At 37.6% G+C, this 23,619-nt stretch overlaps 1 protein-coding gene across 2 annotated transcripts in view; it reads left to right on the top strand.

The window, feature by feature from the left end:
• The window catches only part of LOC122829010 (protein sidekick-1-like), a 403,194-nt gene that overhangs the window by 358,984 nt on the left and 20,591 nt on the right, over positions 1 to 23,619 (top strand). For both annotated transcript variants that reach the window (XM_044113150.1, XM_044113152.1), the window contains 7 exons: positions 2,450 to 2,636; positions 4,569 to 4,667; positions 8,242 to 8,436; positions 13,531 to 13,732; positions 21,051 to 21,154; positions 21,266 to 21,336; positions 22,112 to 22,250. In XM_044113150.1, the coding sequence (XP_043969085.1) occupies positions 2,450 to 2,636; positions 4,569 to 4,667; positions 8,242 to 8,436; positions 13,531 to 13,732; positions 21,051 to 21,154; positions 21,266 to 21,336; positions 22,112 to 22,250 (997 nt within the window). The remainder of the gene's footprint in view (positions 1 to 2,449; positions 2,637 to 4,568; positions 4,668 to 8,241; positions 8,437 to 13,530; positions 13,733 to 21,050; positions 21,155 to 21,265; positions 21,337 to 22,111; positions 22,251 to 23,619) is intronic.

The raw sequence follows: 23,619 nt of genomic DNA, 5'->3' as shown, positions 1-23,619 counted from the left end.
ACAAATTGTATTATTTATTTATTTATTTATTTATTTATTTATTTATTCATTCATTCATTCATTTATTTATTCATTTATTTTTTGTTGTTGTTCTAGCTTTAGCCAAAAAAGTTATTATTCCTTCTGTGGCATCTTGAAATCTCCTGGAAAATAATATGTTCATAACCTTTACTAGTTGTGCTAAAAATGTTGATTGAATCCCCTTTCATTTGTATATTATGATATTTGTATAATATACAAATATAATTTGTATATTATACAAATGATACAGTTCTTTGTACTATAAATATGATGATCTTGTTTGGAAATTTTGAGTTTTAAAATAGTTCACAGTTATTCTCAATATTAAATATTGATTACGGTTAGTGTTTTAGAACCTAAATGGGATTTTTTTTTTTTTTTTATTCAGTGACTACGTGTTTTCAGCTTTGAATGTAAAAACACTCTCAGTCATCAGATAGTTTTAGATCAAAATAGGAACTTTGTTGACATTTTTGGTCTCTCAATCTGAAGAATGTGGATTAGGAAAGCTTTTATAAACAATTTTTTTGTTGTTGCTTTGGCTTTCCTAGTCTGGTATCAGGTTTGATAATCTGAAATATTTAACTTTTCCAAAAAAAACAAAAGCTCGGGAAACCATTAAAGGGGCAAATACTTTTTCTAAGCACTGTAAATGAATCTATTGTTCATGCATTTTATTCTTTCTGACAAAATCCAGGTATTTGTCAAACATGCCCAAAGCACATCACACCTCATATCTCTGTTCCTTTCTGTGGATCACACATAGCTGCATGCCTACCATGTTAATAGTTGGGAAGTAGCTGCCAGCAGCAGCTCTTTTAACACCTTCCACCCCCTGCTAAATGTTGAATAGCCGTCCCCGATGTCCTGCTGTTCCTGACTTGTGTCTTATTTTCATTATTACATCTTTGATTTTGAGGTGACATTTTTTTACCTCGTGGCTTTATGAGAAATCACTTGTTCACGTTTGTGAATTATAAAGTGGGGAGAGAATGACCTAGAAAGACCAGCTTCTGACAGATTTTCATTCTAGCTGTTCTTGTCAATGATAGCACACTTTGTACTGATTAGCATTTTTTGGGTGTAATAATTATTGCAACACAAATTATTATCTGAAAAATTCATACTATTATTTATTTCACACAGTTCTAATCACAAAAATAAACTTTACACTATGTGCACAATCATTGCACAAGTTGTAGTTTCGAGGATTAATTTTGTTGTTGAACAACTATGTTGCTCTTTTTCAAATAATCTCTCAAATCTGAATATTTAATAAAGTAAAAGTGAGACTTTGGCTTTTTTGGGATAATATGTATGTGCACAAAGATTGGGTAACTATTAGTGCGCAGAATTATTATGCAACTGAATTAAAACTGAAAAATTTCCCATCTCTCCATTAAAGTGAGAGTAATAAACAGAGAACTCAAAGTTGACAAATAAACATTTCTGACATTTAAATATAAATCAGTGACCAACATAGCCACCCATCTTTTCAATGACATTTATAAGCCTTCCATTCTGTCAGTTTGTTGATCTGTTGACGATCAGTTTTTGTGCAACAGCAGTCACAGCCTCCCAGACACTGTTCAGAGATGTGTTCTGTTTTCCTTCACAGTAAATCTTTCGTTTAAGAAGGGCCCAGAAGTTCACAATGGGGTTTAGGTCTGGTGAGGGCCACTTCATTATTCTTTCATCTTTAAGGCCTTTACTGGCTGGACACTTAGTGGTGGACTTTGATGCATATGATAGAGCATTGTCCTGCGTAAAAATTATGGTCTTTTGAAAACATGCAGATTTTTTTCTGTACCACTGCTTGAAGAAAGTGTCTTCTAAAAACTGTCTGTAGGTTTGGGAGTTAATTTTGAGTCCATCTTTAACCCAAAAAGGTCCAAATAGCTCATCTTTAATATTCACCTTGCTGTCATCTGATGCAAAGTGGAGCTGTGTGCCCATTACTGATCCACCATGGGCCCATCCATCTGGTCTGTCTGAATATCTCATCTCATCAGTCCCTAAAAACTTTGAAAAATCTGTCTTCAGATCTTATTTTTCACCCATGTTGTCTGGGGAATAGAAGCTGCCTAATGATTCTGCACACCTTGATGTTGATTTCTTTAGCCCCACCCTCCCTCATTAAACAAATATACATCAGCTGATATGTTTATATTCAATAAGCATTCAAGTCAATAGCGCTCGGAGTTGGAAAATATGCATAAAAATGTTACATAATTAAAATAATTGTTGACACTGTGCATGTCTGGGTCTTGCTGTATTTATGTATCTACTATTCATGTCTTATTTTTGGCATCAAAGTACACAAGACATCCTTAAGCAGTTAAGATTACTGGCAGCGTAGGATACAGCCAACTATATGTTTAATGTTTTTCTTTTATTAATGAATGTTTTTTCCTCTCATTTTGCACAGGTGTTGTACAGTGAGAAAGACTCAGACACTCCCCCTAGTGTCCAGGTGGTACAAGGAGGCAGAAATCTAACACTGCTTCTGGGTTCCCTCCAAAAATATAAAATGTATGCACTGCAAGTGCTGGCATTCACACGGGTTGGAGATGGCCCTCCCAGCAGCCCTGTCCTCCTCAGAACCAAAGAAGACGGTAGGAATTACAGGCTTGGGACCAGACGTTTCTTCAGCACATCGCTCTCCTCTTCACACCTCTTCCTGTCTTTTTTTCTCCTTTGCACCTCCGCTGTCATCACAGACATATGTGGATACTTTCTCCTAATAATGTGTAGCTGCCAATGTAGAGACCTGATAACCAGTAGAGGCACTTTCACGATGCACACAAACAGACACCTGTTCATGCCGGCTAACACAACATATGCCCTCACACACACCAGCAATCATTCTCTGTCAAGCAGAGTCACGTTTGAAAAGTTTTTCTCATTTCAGGATAAAACAAAATGGCAAAGTCAATTTCCAGCAATGTATAATGAACCTACATTTTGTCTGACACACACACACACACACACACCCACATGCACACATGTCGACACATAAACCAACTGCAGGCTTATGAATGTGTGCACTCTCGAGCTGAAATGTATTTGCTGAGGTGGAACATGTACTTTTATTAGCAGCAGTGTCAAAGTGGGCACAAAGTTAAAGGGAAATTACTTTTTCTTATTTTGCCCTATATAGTTTTCCTCTTAAGCATACTGTGCAGCTGAGAGTTGTGCGTATATTCATCATGGGATTTGCAACGACACATTTAAATTTATTCAGGGAGGAATGATCATTTAACTCGGGGGTGTCCAAACTTTTTATCACGTGGGCCAAAGTCGTCAATTCAAAATAACGTCCGAGCCAAAAAGACCAAAAGCTAAACTAAAATGAAACAAATAAAGTAATATTTTTTTTATTTTTGTTTTTTTTAGTTTTTGTGGAAAAGAGAGTTTATTCATTGTTGATCATAAACATAAAAAGGATTTTCGGGCTTTGCTATATTAATAGAAAGGCATCTTGCTTTCAAATTCTTTAGGGCTCAATATAACAAATTTATTCTCAGTAATAAGAACATAATTTAGGGTAACTTTCTTTTAAAATGCTTGTTATATTTAGCCAAATTCAGAAAATTAAAAAAAGCAGATTTTTGTGCAGGAAAGTCAGTAAAAACCTCTGGATAAACCTGGTTCTTATCATAAAAGCATGTTTATAAAACAACGCTTTGTTATACCTAACTTTTTTCATTAAGATAAACTGATTTTGATAATAATTTCACCGTGATTTAAAAAAAAAAAAGTTAATTTGGATAGGCCAAATTTGTGTTATTCTCAAACTGCAATAGCGGGACCAACAAATTCAGTCAAAGGGCCTCAAGTGGCCCCCACGCCACACTTTGAACACCCCTGATTTAACTAAAATCTTTAATGACTCTTAACAACTGGAATTGGAGGACCAGTGTGTCCATAATCCACACTGGATCAAAATGACTCATCCAAACTCTGTCAGACTGCCCCAGGGCAGCTGTGGCTACTATGCAGTAGCTTGCCACCATCAGTGTGTGAGTGTGTGCGTGAATGGGTGAATGACTGTGGTGTGAAGAGCTTGGGATCCCCTGGACGTGATAAAGTGCTGCACAAGTACAAAGCCATTTACCACTTTCCATATACACATACTTCTCCACTAACACTTTAGGAATTGTCCTTGAACAAGTTGTTGGAAATCCCAACTCTTCCTGTTTCTATGAGCAAAGTCCTATAAGACCTCGAACTGGATAGGTGACCACTCTTTCGTTCACAATCGGCAGAGTTTATTTAAACTGGTTGTTTTCTCACCGCTGACCTGGCTCTTAAGCTCTGTGTACAAGTTTAGCTGAGATTGAGGTTGTTATTGAATCTTAATGCCAGTCTGTTTACTACCATGCTTGATAGTTGGGTTGACATTGGGGCTTTGGAGTTAGATGCTTTCAGTATATTTTTGTTACATGACTGGTTTACTATGAGGTTATTCATTCTGCAGTTTTTTAACGTTTGTATTAATACACATTTATTCTGCTGCCAACAACCTTAACTGTTTTCATTTCCAGTCCCAGGTCCCCCAGTCCGTATGATGTTTCCAGAGGTTCGACTGACATCGGTTCGGGTGGTATGGCAGCCTCCTGCATTTCCCAACGGCATCATTTTAGGTAAAAAAGAAAAAGAAAAAAAAAAAGATTTCCAGAGATGCTCATAAAATAACATAAAATCACATATCACTGTGGTCCTTTAAGCCAGGGCTTCCCTTGTCCAGACCCTGAGATCTACCATCCACCACACCTGATGTTGTTGCTCTTGTGCAGGGTGTTGATGATTTGCTACAATTGACATTCTCATCCTCCACTTGTGAAAGCACTCATGCCACCCTCCACAGAATGCCACCCTGGGCAGTTGTCTATTTTGCACATATCAGAAACTGTCACTGCTCCAGACCCTCTGAATAGAGCAAGGCGTAAAACAGAAGAATGGTTTTTACCAGGCTGATGTATATTAGAAATTGAATGCATCTAAAATTTTCAGGATGGTAGATCTGGATGACTGGCACCACTACTTCAGAGGAAGTAAGATAACAAAGAGCTTGTTCAGTCTTCATCTTTTAGTTAACTCCACTGGTGAAGTTTGTATGCATGCTATAATGTTCTGGTTTTTAAATTATGAAACCAGTATATGTGGTTATTTGAGTTCCTTTTTCAAAGTATATGATGTGTAGAATCACATATGACTGTTTTAGTATAAATATGCTTCACTGGATTTGTTGAGCTGCAGAGCCAGTGACACTAAAAAGAAGGGAGAAGAAAGGCAGGAAGGAGAATTGTAGAGATTAAAGAGGAAGATAGTATGAGTGTGTATGCTGAGCAGGAAATGGAGGTATTTGTCCTCTCAGCAGGGAACAGAGTTTAGCAGGACAGTTTGAGTGATGTGTGACTGCATTCTGTTGGAGGGGAGGACATTTAGTATGACACCTCCCTGTGACAGAGGGATGAGTGGGAGGGCAAATCCCTCTTTCTCCATCACACCGACAAACACAAACACACAATCCTGCTGTGTCCTTGTTCAGTGCATTGTGTGTGTGCCAATGCAGATAGAAACAACTGTTGTGCACTAGTTTCCTTCACGTTTGTGACCGCCTCATTTCTCTGCGGGTTCTCAGGGAATGGTTAAAGCAGAAGGCAGATAAAAGACAAACAATGAAAAGAAAAGTTGTGGAGTCTGATTTGGAAAAATACAGAACAGTATCTATGTTCCCTGAAAATCTCTGTGGGAATGTTATACACAGAGTTTCAAGTGGATATTTCATTTTTAAAATACATTTTTACCCTTTATATTCTAAGTCAACTCTACCAAACAGTATAATGGCAGATGATTGAGGCAACATCATGGTGTGGGGTGTTTTGTAATAATTTTAAGTGGTATTTCAGAATGAATTGCGAGAAGCATCAACTTAAAAGTGATCCGCGTCTGAAACATCATTCCTTACACCAAATAATTAGGCCTGTAATGCATCTGATGCATACTATATGTTTGAAAAGAGCTGCAAGTTTTTATAAAAATCAAAAAGGATAATGCAGGCAACAGCAAGAGTTATAATATAAGACTCAATCACTTTATGCAACCAGGATTTGGCCTCATCTACCTCCAAAGTTTCAATATCCTAAAAATATTTTGCCCAGAACAAAACCATGCCCTGACCTAGATGATTAGATTTGATTTTTGGCTGCTATCCTATAGTCTTCCACATGCAGAACTCACATTAACATACAATCAGACTATCTGATGAGATTATCACTCACTCAACCAGATTAGGTGCCTCTGAGCAGAGTATTATCCTGACAGTCACACTGTGACCTAATCACATCAGCCTATTTGTGTGTTTCTGCACAGTGTGCAGGGGTACAGTGTCTAGGAAGGCTGTATTTGCTACCCATTACAATCCCAGTAATATAGGTCTTTGTGAGCGGCCGGTGGCCTGTGGAAAGCTTGGATGGGGATCACTGGTTTGCGTGTGAGTGCTTGTGATGTAGGGGGTGTTAGCATTATTACATGACTTACTGCACTGGAGACTGAGAAACACACGCAAGCGGTGTACACCATGGGTCACTGCCAAGGATACAGACAGGAGGCTGTATGTTTATATAATGCCACTGGAAGCCTGTGTGCGGGTGTGTGTGTGTGTGTGTGTACGTGTGAAATTGCATGAAGCTGCAGTCCTGGAGTGGAGTTCAGTATCAAAAGCATAACTTTTGTGTCTTCAATGGGAAGAGGCTACATGTGTCAAAGAATTTCAGACTGAGAAAATAAAGCACACCACAAATTTATTGGAACCTCTGATGAATACATCCTGCAAAAAGGCTCGTAGCCCGAGAACGTCTGTTCCATTTTTTTACCTTACAACAAAATAGAACAGATGTGGGGATTTCCCAACATTGAAATCCCAACATTCCAATGTTGGGATTTTAAATTGCAGACCAACACAAAATAATGTGTAACTATGAAGATAATGGAACACAGATTGATTACATATATAGACAAAAAATGAAGGGGACACCTAAAGAGAACAATGTAACTTCCAGTCAGTCACACCTTTGTGGAATCAATGTCACAAGTTAGGTAGTAACACGTATTCACCTTCTGTTGTGTAAATGGAACCCACAACAGGTGGAAATGAGAGGCAATTAGCAAGATAGCCCTTATAAAGAGTGATTCTGCAGGTGGTGACCACAGATCATTTCTCTGTTCTTGTCCTTTCTGATTGAAATTTTAGTAACTTTTTCATTTTGTCAGTGCTGTCACGCATTAAGGCATCATGAGTAATTTTTTACAGCCCACTGAAGTTGCTTAAGAAGTGCAGCTAATCCTAGACCGAACATCAATGTGAGTGGTGGCGAGGATGTTTGGTGTGTCTCTCAGCACAGTGTCCAGAGAATGGATTAGGAACCAGGAGATGAGCGAGTAAACCAGGAGAGATGAACGGGGCCGTAGCAGGCCTACAACCCAGCAGCAGGACTGCTACCTCGTCCTTTGTTCAACGAGGAACAGCAGGTCCACTGCCAGGGGGGCCCTACAAAATGACCTCCAGCAGGCTACTAATGTGCATGTTTCTACTCAAACTGTCAGAAACAGACTCCATCAGGGTGGCATGAGGATCCAATATCCTCATATAGGGCCTGTGCTTGCAGCCCAACACCATGCAGGAGGATTGGCATTTGATATATTTGCTAGACCCTTTGAAGTATTGAACACTCCATTCTTAACATAAGTCAGCAGCTCTTGAACATAACTGGTTACTAATGCTACCTGTTCTGTGAGATTATTCAGCACCTGCACAGCTTTGGGTAAATCACTTTCGATTAGATCGTTGTCAACAGGAGCAGCCATTTTAACTTCGCCTGATGACATCAAGACCATGAATTTCTCCATTGATTTTCACTGACAATATTTAGCTAATTAAGATCTAGGATGTGTTATTTTTACCTTTATTTTTGTGAGTCATGTATTTATTTCAAACTCTTACAGCAGCAGTTATAGTGGCATCTTCTAGTCACCAAATCTCTAAAAAAACTATTGATTTTAAGTCTTTCTTACCCGTGAATTGAAAAATAATTTGGAAAATAGCATGATAGCAGTGCTGTCATAATATTTAAACAATTTTAGTGCTTGTGGGTACAAACACAGAATTCAACACCAAATAATTAGTTTTTTCTCTTTCCCTCCACTTTCCACTAGGCTACCAAATATCGTACTGCCTGTACAGCAGGGACCCTCTGCGGTGGACCACTGTGGAAGTGGGCTCCAATGCTCGCCAGTTCACTGTCACAGGTCTCTCCTCTGAACACACCTACGTGTTTTGCCTCACAGCTCGCACTGCCGTGGGCTGGGGCGAGCAGCAGGAGGCCCTGGTAGTTACCACTGAACGCAGAGGTAAAGAACACTCTGAAGCAGTATCCGTATCAGGTTGATTTATTGAAGTTATTTCACTATTGTCTGACTTATGAATCAAACTTTCTGAGGTTTGATTTTCTGAGCAACAAAAAGTGAAACCAGCACTATCAGTAAAAATATCTGATTTGCCTCCCTGACAAAAGATCACCTCCTACAAATGATTAATTCAAGATTTGAATCCTGGAGAGACAAAAAGAATCTTCTAAGAAGTTTCAAAGTCGAAGTTGTATTTATAAGGAAGGTGAGCAAGAGGCAAAGGGGCAACAAATGTGAACATTTCCACAGGAAAGAGGGAATACCACTCTACAGTTGAACTTGGTCCAAAGGTACTTTTTAATGATAGCAGCATTCTAGATACTCTATCTGTACATGCCAGGTTCAGAGCCCAGCACACACAGTCTCTCTGATGGAGCTGTGAACTGAAACAGGATTATAATGAATGCTATTAGCTGTGTCTGGGCTTTTATTTCTGCACTGAGTCAAAATATCTGCTGTGGGAAATAAAACAAAGCCACAGGGACATTTCTGGTGCTATGTTTGCAGTGAACAGTATGTGGTTGATGGTTTGCTGATGTTGTTGCTTGTAGTTTTTGCAAGATTTGAAAGAAAACAAGTTTCAGTTTTCTGTGAAGATACAAAAGTGTGTTCCGTGTGTGTGTGTGTGTGAGGGTGTGTGTGCGTGGATGTGTGTTTTCACTGATGTAAGGTACAATTATAAGATCTCCAGAAAATTTAATTTAATATGATAAATAGCAGTAATTGTATGACTAAGACATGTCAGAAAGATCCAGTTTAAAAAATCAGCGTGTGTATTTTGTTTTAATGAAACAAAAAAGTTTTTACTGATAACTATTAATGTTTCTGCAGTTTTATTGTGCAGATATCTCATGTAGAATTTGTAACAAGTTTGCAACACAGTTATATTGAAGAATTGCATTGATGCATCTATGAGTGATTGAGCAAATGGAGAAACAGCAACCTCTGTTTATGAAAATGGGGTTGAAAATATTTTTACTCCCCCACTTTTTGACAAAAATCTAATCACAACCTGAAGTAAGATAAATCTCTAAATAATATTTTATCTTTGTGTGTTTGTAATTAAATCTTAGTACAGTCTGTGTTTTTAAAATGTACTGAATGCCTGAAAAATTGATCAATTTTGCACCATTCGGCTACTCCATTTAAAACTCTTTAGCTGAGCTCCCATCTGAAGTTCCAGACTGACGTTTGTCAGTCATCAACCTGGATGAAGACCATTAGAGGTTTCCCTTTCTTTGAAGAAAGACAAATTGGCCAACTGGAAATATTTCTCATCATAGACTTTTTGACTGTATTTTAAAACACAGCTGAATAGCTAAAACTGTATGTTAGTTAGTTATTTACCACTGCAAATATTAGCTCGGTAAGCTAATATTTACTTCCTCTCAGAGGGAGAAACATAACATAACTTACTCTATAATAAGCATGTTTTGTTAAAAACTGAAATGTAATATTTGTTGATACCAAGTCTGTTAGGAACCTTACCGAGACCACTTCCCCCGAACAGTTTTAGCACAGATATTTTGTTCACATCTACACAGACAAACCGCACCAAAAATATCATAGTTCATTTTAAACAGTCTGCACATCTTAGCTGCATAAAATAACTTGTGAAGACACTTTCAGTAATCAGTTTGACTAAAGATAAACACATGGGTGAGTTTGTCTAGATCTTGCTGGGGCATTGGTTCTTCCTGGTAATGTTCTTCAGGTGAAAGAAGACCGACTTTGTGGCTCTGAGAGTTCAGGTCAGAGTCCATCACTACTCCCAGAATTCAGGTCTGATCTCTAGTTTCTGGCTGTAATAACTGAAGCTGTTTGCTGAGTCTAGATTGCTCATCCTTTGTTTCAAAGACAATTCCTTTGTTTTGTTTCTATTCAGCTAGAGAAAGTTATGGCACATCCACACACCGATTTTTTTCAGACCATTTACTCAGTTCTTGAATGGGTCCATAATGACTTGGTGACAGTATAATGTAGAGCTGTGAATCATTTGCATATCTTTCGTAACTTATCTTGCCATTGCATAGATGACTGTACAATAATTCAAGTGTTTGAAGTGTCTAAAGTGTGACATAGGCTGCAGGGTGACAGACTAGCATTGTTTCCCTGGAGCAAGAAGGTCCTAGGTTTAAATCCTGGCCAAGGGTCTTTCTACATGCAGTTTGAATGTTGTCCCCAGAGTACCTGGACATATGCAGGTACTCAGGCCTCCTCCCACAATCTAAAATTCTAAGTTAGATTAATTGACTTGTTTAAATTGTTTCAAGCTATCAGTGGGTGCATGGTTTCCCATCCTGCATATACTTTTCTTGCCTTATGATGAAGTGACAGATAGACAGACAGACACAAGGCACAATTAGAACATCTACAGAAAATGAAATTTAATGTGATCAATAGCAGTGATTGTATATTGAGTCATGACAAAAAGTTCCAATTTACAAAATTAAGCGTGTGATGGATGGATGTTTTCTGCAGCCTTACACAGAATTATGTATTTAACATCACAGCTTATGTAATATATTCACAGAAATTGAGGTCAGAGAAAGAACAGCGAGTGAAATTTGCAGACACGAGACTCATAGGTTTTTAGCTCCTCAGCAACAAGCAGTTTGTAGATGAACATACATGTGCCATTGTTACGTGCCACTAAAAGTTATCGCAAATGAAAATATGACCTTTTAACAGTAGGGAAGAATTTAAGAAGTACAGGACAAGACAAAAGGATATTTATAGACTTATAGAACTGTGAATATTAAGCCCTCCAGATACCAGGTCTCCTGTAGAGTTATGTTGAGAGTTAAAAAAATAACCTGGGGAGTCTGAACAACTCCAAATTAATTTCTATCTCGCTTAAGAGGGGATTATGTGTCTCTCTTGCCAACAGCCTTGCTGCTTCCATTACTTTCTTTATTATTAAAAATTAAAGTGGAAAAAAAAACAGACATGGAACCGCATCAGTACACTATCTCTTATTTTGTAAACCACAGTAATTATTTCTGATCAACACTTCTGTCATTATTTTGCAATTATGGCAATTATGATTTTAGGGCAGGAAACATGCTGTTATTCCCAGTAATATTTCATCTAATCTTGGCACTCTGTGGTCTCATGGCAAAGTGTAAACAAAAACAGTAAGATGTTTTCTGAAAAACACAGACTAAGAAAGACTATGACAGCCTGCTCCTGTGGTGAGATATATGATGTTTATTTCTGACTGTTATTCTGCTGCTGTTCAGTTTCTAAAAACCTGAGACTGAAAATATTTTCACTTTGCCAAAAAATGACACCTTACATCCTGAAAGCCAGAAGAGATTATTTCTGTAACTTACAAGTAAATGAAAATGTAGTAAATAAAGCAGTTTGTCTTGATTCAGAAGTTATGAGACAGAACATAAACAGCCCAAACGCATACTTGGAAAATTTCTGGATTGTCTTCTATTATATCTGGAATCTAGAAATAATAAGATTTTTATTATTAATTATTATCCAAGCTGGTTCAAATTCCAGACTGTTCTAAAAAGTCCAGAAAAACAGTGAAAGAACTCCCTACCACGTCCAATCTGCTTCAGTATATGTCGTTTGTTTTATCAGAAAGTTAATACATCTTTGCATTTTCTATAGTTTATAGAATATTACTTTTGTCTCTTTAAATAGATTTTTTTTAAACAATCATACCATCTTGGCTTTTCTAGGAACTTGGTTTGTTTCAATAACTTTTAGCAAAGAGACTTTGATCCAATCCATTTCTGATCTCCTGCCAGTTCAGCAGCACAGTCTGTCAAGAAAGGTCTAACAAAAACCAACAAAACCAGCTAAGTACAACAATTTGAAGAATGTTTGTAGATTTTGGAAATCATGATAATATTTTCAAAGGTATTATTATATGAAGTTCATTTTAATTGGATAAGATACAGTAACATTCAATGTATCATTATCAGGATTTCTTTATAATATGATATAGTTGTTCTCTGTTCCACTTCAGTCATAGAATGGTTCCTTCCTGTACTGAGAAATACAGAAAAGTCAAATAGAGATTTATGTAGGATGATCACAAGGAAACCAAATAAATTTGATGAAAAAGAAACCTGAGTGTGTGTGAATATGACTCCACATACATTTGACAGGGAGCTGTAATTCTTCCTGCAGAGTTTAATTAGCACAGTGTTTGTCTTTTAAAGCTGATCACCAACAAGGCAACAAACAAAATAAAAAGTTCTGCATCATCTCTGCCTCTGTTTTCTTCGCTTGTCCTCCCATTTTCGCAGCAGCAGAAGTACTCGTGATGACAGAGCCCCACTTGTTCTCACAATTATGAGTTTATTATCAGAACAAAATCTTAACTGTGAATCAGAACAAAAGGACAACCGGCATTCAGAAGAAGATGGTATCAGAAAGGCAGTAGACAATAAGTCCGATTTTGATGGGACTGGAGAACGGTGCTGTGTGGGAGAAAGAAGGAGAGAAACACATTTGAGCCAAATTACTTGTGATAAGGCTGAGTGTAGGATGCTGAGCAATGTGTAGCTGTCAACGTGTGCTTGACTGTGGTCGGGTTTTTTCCACAAAATAAATGTAGATTAATTAAACTTCAGAGACAATCAATAATGCTTTTATTTCTGGACTCAGTCGATAGGTCGATGCCCCCTAAATGAGACAGTTGAGCCTGCAGGTGTGTTTCTACTCCAGTGTTGAGTTTGTGTTGAGGTCTACTCATCACTTAGCACAGCTGTACAGATGTAGCAACTCCGAGAGCCATCCTTCATCAAGTAATTGAATACCAAGGACAAAAAAAACACAACACACACACACGTTTGCTTGGCTATTTTAGTGGGGACTTTCTAATTCCATTCAGTTCTACAGCCTAAACCTTAATCTTATCCTAACCCTTACCCTTATCTTACCCTAGCCATATCACTTACTGTATCCTAACACTAACCCTACCTTAGCAACCTAACAGTAACCAAAACTCAATTCACACCCTAGTCCTAAATCTAATCTAATCTCTGCCTCCCTTCCTCACCTCACTTGCAGAGCGCCCCCAACCGCCCAGAAAGCTTTCTGTTCCTCAGGATGAGGTGGAGGCTCGTCAACTCTGTATCTACTGGGTAACTGGTGGCTCGGGCTCCTCTCCTCTGAGATACTTCACTTTGCAGCTGAAGGAGCTGCCGAATGGGCCCTGGAAGACCCACACAGCTGACATCCCACACAATGTGACCTCCTGGACTGTCGACAGGTACGCAAAAATACAGAGACACACTTGTTAGATGAAGCATCAAAAATGAAAATTTCAGCATGATTGACTACAAAAGTCAGTTGTCACTCTTTGTCTTTCACTAGGGAGTGTGAATCAGATCAATGGATGCTAATGGGTTCAAATTGACATTAATTCACTAATAATTTTTTTTTAGAAACAAAATCTAAATCCACTGTGTAATCTTGTCTGGGGTGTGTCTGTTTCAGTGCTAACCCGATAGTAACACTGAATACTATAATATATTATGTTTTTTTTTTCTTTACTCATATTTTAAATTGAACACTTTTTACCAAAAAACTAAATTAGATTCTGTAAGGAAAGTTATTGTTGAACTGAACATTGCAATATATTTAAATGTAATTACCCAGTAAATTATTCAAATTACAAATACTGTAGTGCTGGGCTTTGACTGGGAGAAAATAAGTTTATGCTTTCATCTAAACCAGTGATAACCAAAAGTCGGGGTCAGGATCTGACTTCGGGCCATTTATCAACAGGTGTGGACCTTAAGATCGTCTTCAGAAACTGAAACTGAATTACAGAAATTATGAACACTTAGGCATATTTATGCTGTAAATGGAACAGAAACAATTAATACACTGGCTGATAGACTGGCTGTTAATACTGTTTGTTTTATCATTGTCATCCTATAACGTTGTTGTCCAGTTATTAGTCTGTTCTGCTATTTTGTCATCACTCAGGAGCCACTCCATTCTAGCCCTGCTTGCAAGCGTAGGGTTAGTGTCTTGCTGGAGGCAAATCTCCAGGACAGCCATGGATTTAATTCCATTCAGTCTCCAATCTGAGCAGCTTTAGTGTCCTCACGGTGCCACATGGCACCACACGGCTCAATGGTAGAGCAGGCCCACTATGTGCAGAAACTACAGATGTCTCTGGTTCCATTCCCGGCCTGTGGCTTCCCCTTCTCTCTCTGCTCTTCTTCCTGTCCAGGTGCTTATCATAATGCCATAGTGCCACAAAACCCTTTAAGAAAACCAGCATCCCCAGAACATGACACTGCTACCAATGTGTTTCACCAGCTGGGACGGTGTGTTTAGGGTGTTCAGGTCTGAAGAGTATATTTTCCACCATGCATACATTTTGTTCCTGTCTGACCAGATGATGTTGGGTCTGTCAACATGATTCTGGCTTTTTGTCAGAACTCATCCATGCAGCCCATGTGGGTAACTAGTAGTTGTCCTGTTCTCTGATTGAATATTGTTGTATAACTCAGTTTAAACTTCTCCACAACCCTGTCCCTAACCTGTCTGCTGTGCTGAGATTTGTTTCCCTTGGCTCTCTAACAAATATCTAAACCTGTCACAGAACACCTGTATAAATCCAGACAGATGAGAGACTTGTAAAGACTTCTGGTCAGAGGTCTAGACTAGACTAGAATTTAGAAGACTAAATTCTAAAGCACTCCAAACTGTTTAGATTGTAGTGAAAAACTACTTAGACCCATTTTCTTTTCATGTAATGTATGTGGGTACATTTGCAATATGGAGTTGGGAGCAAATGGGAACAAACTTAATTTTAAATGTTTTTCATGGTAGGGAGACATTTTTAATCAAGTTAAGTGCAGGACCTGTAATTAATTAAGAGCATTTATTCAAAAACCAGCAATATTCAACACCCAAAAGCCCTTATTACTTCAAAATCACTAAACAAATAGGGCTGTGAGCTCAACAATAAAGATATTTGTTTTTAATCTGTTTTTTATGTTCTTCAACCATCAGATTGGTGCAAAGTAACCCTGATCATTCATGGAGCTTCTTTGAATAAATCTTTTTTAGAAATAAGGATGTGTTGGCAACATCTGTGCTAACTGCTGTTTGTTTGTTGATGATGTGTTGCATTGAGATAGATATTTCATTTGAGGTAGAGTATTTTAGCCTTGAATAACTTTGTTGACAGTTCAGCTCCGTTTTGCACAACTTGAACACAGCAGTAGTATTTTTCCAGCGTCCCATCAAATAATTTTTTGAAGCAAAATGAAACCCAGAGAAGCAGTTTTGTCATCATTTACTGTTGTTTTTAGATGATGCTTGTGCAGCAAATTTCCGGGCATACCAAAACACACAAATACAAAAGTTCCGAACTGAACTTTTGCATGTGAACAACGTGATTAATTGCATTAAATGTTCAATATGTTAAAATCTATGTAACTAATTTATTGAAATTAAGGTGTTAAAAGACTGGTCCTAGTTTTTTGCATGATCATTTGATCATGTATTAATTTAAATAGCCTAAGCAACTTTGTTCAATTTTGGTGAAAACTTGGCAGTAAAGAAACAATTGTGTATTTACAGAAAAGTATAAAAATATATCCTGCAAAGAATGAGGCAACTGTTGTGGTAAAATGACATGACTACTCCATAACCAGGGAGGAACTCAGTCACCTATCACCTGAGCACTGAAGGAACTGCTCTAACTTCCTTATATCCCTTTTCCATCTGTCTCTGTCCACTCCTGAGCTTTCAAGCTTGACTGTGTCTTCTGTCCATTCTTTCTTAAGAACAGCTTTTGCCTTTTCATGTGTCAACCCTCTTGTTGTCCCCGTCTCCTTCCCTTTCTCTCTCCATCCATCAACAGCCCCGGCTTTCAGAAACTATCAGCTAGGCATTTTTTCCTTCAAGCATCACCCCTGCTCTGCCAGTTGAAGGGGGCTTCAGCACTATTGTCTCTTCCATTTCCCATCCCCGTCTTCCTGCTCTCTATGATAGTGTCATTAAGGCAGCATCCAACATCGGTCAGACTCTAACTTTGCCGACATAGCGTATGAAGCGGGGCTATGATGACGTTTTACCAGTGTTGGGAGTGTGCTTCGTGACTGTTTAAGCGTTCTTCTTCTCAAGGAATCACAGAGCTGTTTGAGATGCTGAAGTGAGCGCTCTCTGTTTTGACCTGCCTCAGGGACAGTCTGTCTGCCATCACTGTGGAGCTGCTGTTGTTGTTTTGATGCCTTTTCTGAGATCTTATTACAACAAAGAATGCAGGAATTAACTCCCATCTCTACGTGTTTACTGATGCTTACTTTTTAAGAGTATTAATTGTTGTTTCCACAAAACTCTAGATACGAAACATCATGCCCCCCAGGCTTATCTGCACAGGCACATTTTTCACACATACATTTTCAAACATTGTCCTTAACATCCTCCCAGCGCTGTTGGCGCCCCACCTAGTTTAGGCTTAGTGTCTTTGATGTTCTATTCCTTTATTGTTCACAAATCTGCAGGGTGTTTTCTGGTCCCTCATTGAGCCAAGCTGTTAATTATATAGGAGGACACTTCTCCCCTTTTGCTTCCTGCTGAATTCCTGGCTGGTCTTCTATAATCCCCTGGGTGATCTGTACACACCCAGGGACCATGCAGGAAGATGTTTGAGCTGACTAACTTTGAATTACTTCTTTTACTTGTGTTCATAATGTGTGGGAGCACTTGAAATGTGACAAGTGGTTTTATACTTTTATAGAAGGCTCTAATTCATTTTATTCAGTGGGTTCAATAACATTTCTGCTATCCAAATGTAAATATCCAGGACATAGTTATTCTAGCTCTTGGTCTCATATGTTGCATAAACTGATACAAATAAACACAGAGGTATTATCAGCCAAGCGGCTGCAATTTGTGCCCAAAACTTCTGTTTTACTTTGCAAATTAATAATATCAAAGAAAAATTATGTTTTCATGTCAAATTAACTATAAACTGTAGAGCTGCTAAGCTCTATTTAAGCAAAATTGCTTAAATAGAGTGGCCAGTGGCATAACATTTTCCAGAATGTAATATTAATTAAAAATGGTTTTAAAAGCTGTGACAATAAAGCGATTCAGTTGTGTCTGTTGTGAACTGTCATTCATTTTTCATGAACAGAGGCAACTTTTCACTCCAGGACTTTTTCTATTTTACTGAAATGAAATCAAGATCATGTAATGCTGACACTCAAAGAACTTTTATTAGTAATTAGCACATGGGAACGACTTAGCTTTTCTAACCATGGCAGCTTTCTCCCTGTATGCATGTAATTGTTAGACAACAGGGCAACTCATGAATAACGTCTAACATCCTGCTGAGGCTGCTACATATTCTACATATATACAGGTCAAAAAATCAAATCAATAAAATAAAGCAACTTTCTGTGGTCACAATAGCTTTCCTCTTGGATTGAGTTGGATCGCTCCTTCAAACTGGTACGAAACCGCAGCTTCACAAACATCTCTGTCCTCTTAACCCCTGAAGATAAAAGCAAGTCTCTCTCAACAAAATTGACTTGGATGTTAGAAGGTAATGTGTTTTTACATAAACAGTAAAATGTTAAAGTAAACCAAATCATAGAATTTCAATATTTTATGATTTGCTACCGCTTTATGTCACTCTGATAGCAAGGGCCTCTAGAGTTAGGCATTTTTAAATTGGCTGATATGTATTGTTATTCTGGGCTCATAATATCCTTCTCCTTGAACAGAGGAGAAATGCAGATGTTGTTTGAATATTGCAATAAAAACACTTTGACACTGGAGACGGTGAGGAAAGGTGAAGGCTAATTGATATTCAAGCACTAGTGTGGTTTTCTAAGGCCACTGAAAGAGCAAAACATGTCTGAAAAAAGGTGAGAAGGTTATTTCAGAAAAATATTTATCCTAAGCTGTTCAAGGTACACAGTAGTGTTTTAAATGTTTGTTTGGTGTTGGTAAGCAGTTGAATTCCTCTTTATGACTCGAAGAAATGCCTTTGAGGGATAGGCAAATAATTTCCACCAGAAAAAAAAATACTGGCAATAAATTATGGAAGAGTACATGTTTTTATGCATAAATGATATCTTATACATTTTATTTGATCTCTTGTTTTTAGTAGGGCTTTTTTAGGAGCTCTGAGTGTCTCATGTCGGGAAATTTTCCTACAAATGCTCAGACACAGCAAACTTTAATCACATACAGCACCCTCCACATTTACTGGCATTCATCATAGAGAGAAATAAATTCCCTTGTTACTTAGTTTCATCACCATTGAATTGTAGTCCACACATTAAGTACAGACAAGAGGAGAAGTAATAATAATTTTTTTTAAGAAGGCGCATGAACAGATTCTGTAAAATAAATGCAGCTGAAATCCGTTTGAAGAGTATTTTGCTTTTTAATGAGAATATTGAGGAATATTTTGTCCATTACATTTGGTTTCCCTAGGGGATAGAAATAATGTAAAGCAGAGGCTATGTTTCCCTCACCGCCCTTCAAATTGTATTATTATAAGTCAGGAAATGGCTACAAGAAATTTGATTAAATCCTAAACTTGCACACATCTACAGTCAGGTCAATGAGTACAATCAGGCATTTCCAACTCCAGTCTTCAAGTTCCACTGACCTACAGTTTCTACACACATTCCTTCTCCAATACAACTGAACCATAAGGCAGATTTAAGTTTGTTTCATGTCAGCAAGTTTTACAGAAGCTAGCCATTCATTTGATTCAAGTGTGCTGGATCAGGGATGCAGATCAGAGACTTTCGAGGACTGGAGTTGGAGACCCCTGAGTCATACAACCAAAATAACTAGAACAATGACACACAGGACAGTCCAAGACCCAGAAAGGTGTGTAATGATACACTCAGCTTACAATAAACAAGACACGATTTGGATTTAACAAATTATTTTAGAGAGAAATAGAGAAGTCTGCTTTGTATTTTTCACAAATGGAATAAATGGGGATCTAATATATGGAAATGGTCATTACAATAACAACTTCAAGGAAATGCTTGGATACTAAAGTTGGTATATTTCAGGTAGCTACTATAGTTTCATACAAATCTTTTTAAAATTAGATTTTATTTATATTATAAAACATTGGTTTTACTTATAATGCTGAAATTCACTAGTAGTGGTGGAGGTTTATAAGAAAAAGATGGAGAGCAGTTAAGAAAATATGTGTTAATTTTGAGGAATGTTGTCATAGCAATAAACAGCAATGGCACTAAGCTTTCCTGAGACCATCCAGCCCTGTGTTCATTTTCATGATTCACTAATTGTGTTTTAAAGAATCTAAAATTCGTGTCTATTTTTATTATTTATTTTATTTACTTCTTCTACAAGATATGATCAAATGTAGATAAGAGTCCTTAAAAACAATTAAATGACCCTTTGGTGTGGATAGGTATAGTCCATACCAATCAGACACAAACTTCAGTGGAATTAGGACGCTTCTGCACAGTCATAAATAATTAGTATGTTGTTAATCAGCACTCCTCTGTATTAAAAATATGGTTATATTGGTTACTGTTGTGATGACTGCATAACTTGCAATAAATCCTTTTTTGTTTCTTAGCCATGTTTCAAACTCTTCCTTTAGCATTTTCTCTACACAGTAATCTGTTTCAAGTGAGATTATTTACTCATTCAGTTACACTCATTAAAACTGCCTGAATATGTTAATGGCAGGCAAAGTGTGAACTGAAGACACTTGTAAGCTGTGGTGACTGCCTTCTCCACAGCCACTTTGATATAGTATTGCACATTATGTGATTTCAGTGAAGATATGTTTGCAGTACATGTGGCCACCTTATCCAAAATGTTTTTAAACAAACTATTTAAATGTGCTTTTTTCCTTCTTCAATGCTAATGTAGCTAGCTGAGGTTTATCAGCCAGACCAAAAGCAGTCCCTGTGTCCTGATTATGGCAGCATCTATCACTTAGTAAGACAAACAGAATAGAAAGAACAAAAAAATATCTTCACCTCTTTGCACCTTCAGTATTATGAAGCCAGAAACCCAGAGACTCTGCTCAAAGTTTACTAAACCAGTTAATAATTTTTGGAAACACAATTTAACTGAGTTTAGTTTTAGATTCTCTGAGAATCAGGGAGCTTTGATAAACTTTTCATAAACAATTGTTTTCTGTCCAGGTAAACCCTTCAAAATTACATTTTTTAATATTTATTTTTTGTTCTGCATTATCTCATGAACCCACAACATGTCATTTTGCCAGAATGCTGATTTATGCACCAATTTCACTGCTAATGTTTGTTCAAAATGGGAAATGACACTGAGATAAATGTTGTGAATTATGCATGATGATGATTGTGCAACAAGTTTCTGTCTTTCAATATGAACATTTGAACATGTGGATTTAAATAAGATCATATCCACTGTTCAGAAATCCCTTAACAGCCTTTTTCCACTGGAATTTGACAATGTTGTGTCTATTTGCATCTTGCATTCGCTCTGAGTGCTTGAAACTTGAGTGAAATTTATTGTTTGTGCACACATTTTGGCTAATTAAGCTGATTCTGATTGTGGTTGTTTAGGCTGAAGCCCTTCACATCATACAAGATTCGAATGCTGGCCACCAATGACGTAGGAGACAGTGTCCTCAGCAAGGAGACAGAGGCTGTTACTACTCTACAGGACGGTAAGGACAAGTGTTGGAATGCTTAAAAAATGAAGGGAAACCTGGATGCAGTGGAGCTGATGTCTGTATAAAGCAACTACCAGTTCATTTTTTTGTCTGTCTTCTTTCCAGTTCCTAATGAGCCTCCAGTGATCCTCTCAGTGAAACCAACAACTACTACCTCAGTGATGGTGCAGTGGAAGGTATTTCTCTTCTTCTAACATAACAAATGTCCTTTTTAAACATAGATCTCAACTCAACATACTATATCTTAAAAGATCAGGTTAATCATTTACTTTAAGAGAAGAGGCTTGTCAGATTTAAATTGTATATAAATTTGCTTTGTGTTAGTTTCTGTAAATTTAGTTATCCTTATTTGTTAAAGCAGAAAATGTCAAAGAGCAGTGAGGATACATTTTAAGTACAGAGGGAAGTAGAAAAGAACAGAGGGATGGACTGTCTTAGCCAGGAGAGAAATGTCCAACTCTTAATTATTATATACCAGCAGGCAATGTGGTACAGGTTGAAAGGTGTCCTCAGCAGTCAATCCAGCAACAGAGGAAATAGAGAGGAAGAGGAAAAGACAGTAGATCCTTTCTGAGGACTTTACAGCTTGCCTCTCTTTCTCTTCTGACTGTAAATGTCTTTTCTCATCTTTGTAGCCTTATGTCAAAGCAGAAAGAGGCAATGAAAACACAAAGTCACCAGCAATTTGATCACTCTTTATGAGAGTGCCAACCCTATTGAAGCTTCACTTTCCCCTTTGCAAGTTACTGCAAGACCAATATTCTAACCTTTTAAATTGGATGACTAATAAAATACAGCTCAAATGCAGTTCTGCTGGCATTCCTTTGTCCTGTCTGTGACAAAAAAGGACTAGCTCAGTTGAAAAACTTGTAATAGGTTCACAAGTCGTCTTTGAAGAAATTTATTACCAATGTCTATGGAAATTTCTATTTTGGTTTGCATGTTTTCTAGCGCCCCAGTGAAGACAGCATTAATGGAGTCCTGACTGGATACAGGCTGTATTACAGGGAGGTACCTGCAAATGAATCCACCGTCAGTGATGGCCGAGTCCAGACAACCAAAAACCATAACGCAAGTGCCCTCATTACAGGTAAGTAGATCTGCTTTTTATGGAGTCAGCCAGCCGCTACGTCAACTGTACTTGAGAAGAAATAGCTCAATGGTGTACACAAACACCTCTAACTTAACTTTTCAATAATCTAACCTAAAGTATGTTTTAATTTTTGCAAGTTGCCCTTTTGCCTACTTGAGAAAGGGTCATCCAAATGTGAGAATCTCAAGGCTCTAATGTGACCAATTGCACATGTAATTGCCTTTAAAAAAAAAACTCTGAAGCTACACTGGAGCAACTAGTCATTCTAGGAAAATAAAGTCTCTGCAACACAGAAAGTCTCCCTCTGGTTCAGCGACAGACATGTATTAGGCCCATATCATACTCTAGGCCAATTAGAAACCGTGGTGGGGAAGTTATGTCAACAAGTTATTGTCTGCCATTTTTAGCTTGTGAGCTCTGTGGCTCCACACAGCTCACAAAATATTTATTTTGTTGTCACTAATATGGTCACAAGACTTAACCTAGTTTTTTTTCAGCTCTGAACACTTCAAAGTCTCAAACAAAAAAAAAACAGGATGAATCACTGGAAACAATTGTAACAGTTAAACCTTGACAGATAAATTAAATTTAATCATAATACTGTTTGGCTGAATTTTAAGCTGCAACCAATGTGAGTTACACAAAGTGACACCATTTACAAGTTGTCCATGCGCCAACAGTATTGGCAGACTGTCTGTCAACCATGATTTTAAAAGTCCTGATAAATGCACTGCGCTGACATTTTTAAGCTTGATGTTCTGTTCACTGAAGCACTTTACTTTCTAGTAACTGTAAGTTAACTGTCTTGTACAATTCTGCTTCAAATGATGAGTTTAAGTTTTACAAAGTTGCTTATCATTTGCAATTCAATATTGCCTTTACGATGGTTAACTTTGAGGGAAAAGTGAGCCTGCAAACTCTGACATTAAATGTGACGTGCATGATGTTGCCATCAGTTGTGTTCTCGTTAGTTGGTTGGACCCTCATGATGTCAGGATTCCCTGTTGTTGGGAAACTTGAAATGAACTGCCACTAATTCAGAGAACCTTGTTCAAATGATAAATTTCATCTTTGATAAATGTTTTTATTTGCATTATACACTATGCTGTGTTCATCTATTTTTCATCTATTTTTGGGTAATGATTTTTTTTCTCCTGTCTACTCCTCAAACTCAGCAGCATCTCTGTCTGTGGGTATAGAGTGGTGGAAATATTTCTATCCACTGCAAAGTATAGAGTCCTGCAACAATACTTGAAAAAAAAATGTCTTTGAGTGGTTTGCTCTTCAATACAATGATTCTATTAAATCCCATTATAATTGAGCGGTTTGCTGTTGGACTCAAAGCACAATTGATTTCCTCTCCATT

Source organism: Gambusia affinis, linkage group LG04 (genome assembly GCF_019740435.1).
Source record: "Gambusia affinis linkage group LG04, SWU_Gaff_1.0, whole genome shotgun sequence".
NCBI lineage: Eukaryota > Metazoa > Chordata > Actinopteri > Cyprinodontiformes > Poeciliidae > Gambusia > Gambusia affinis.
Note: the sequence above shows the minus strand (reverse complement) of the source record. Positions and strands in the feature narration are given on the sequence as shown.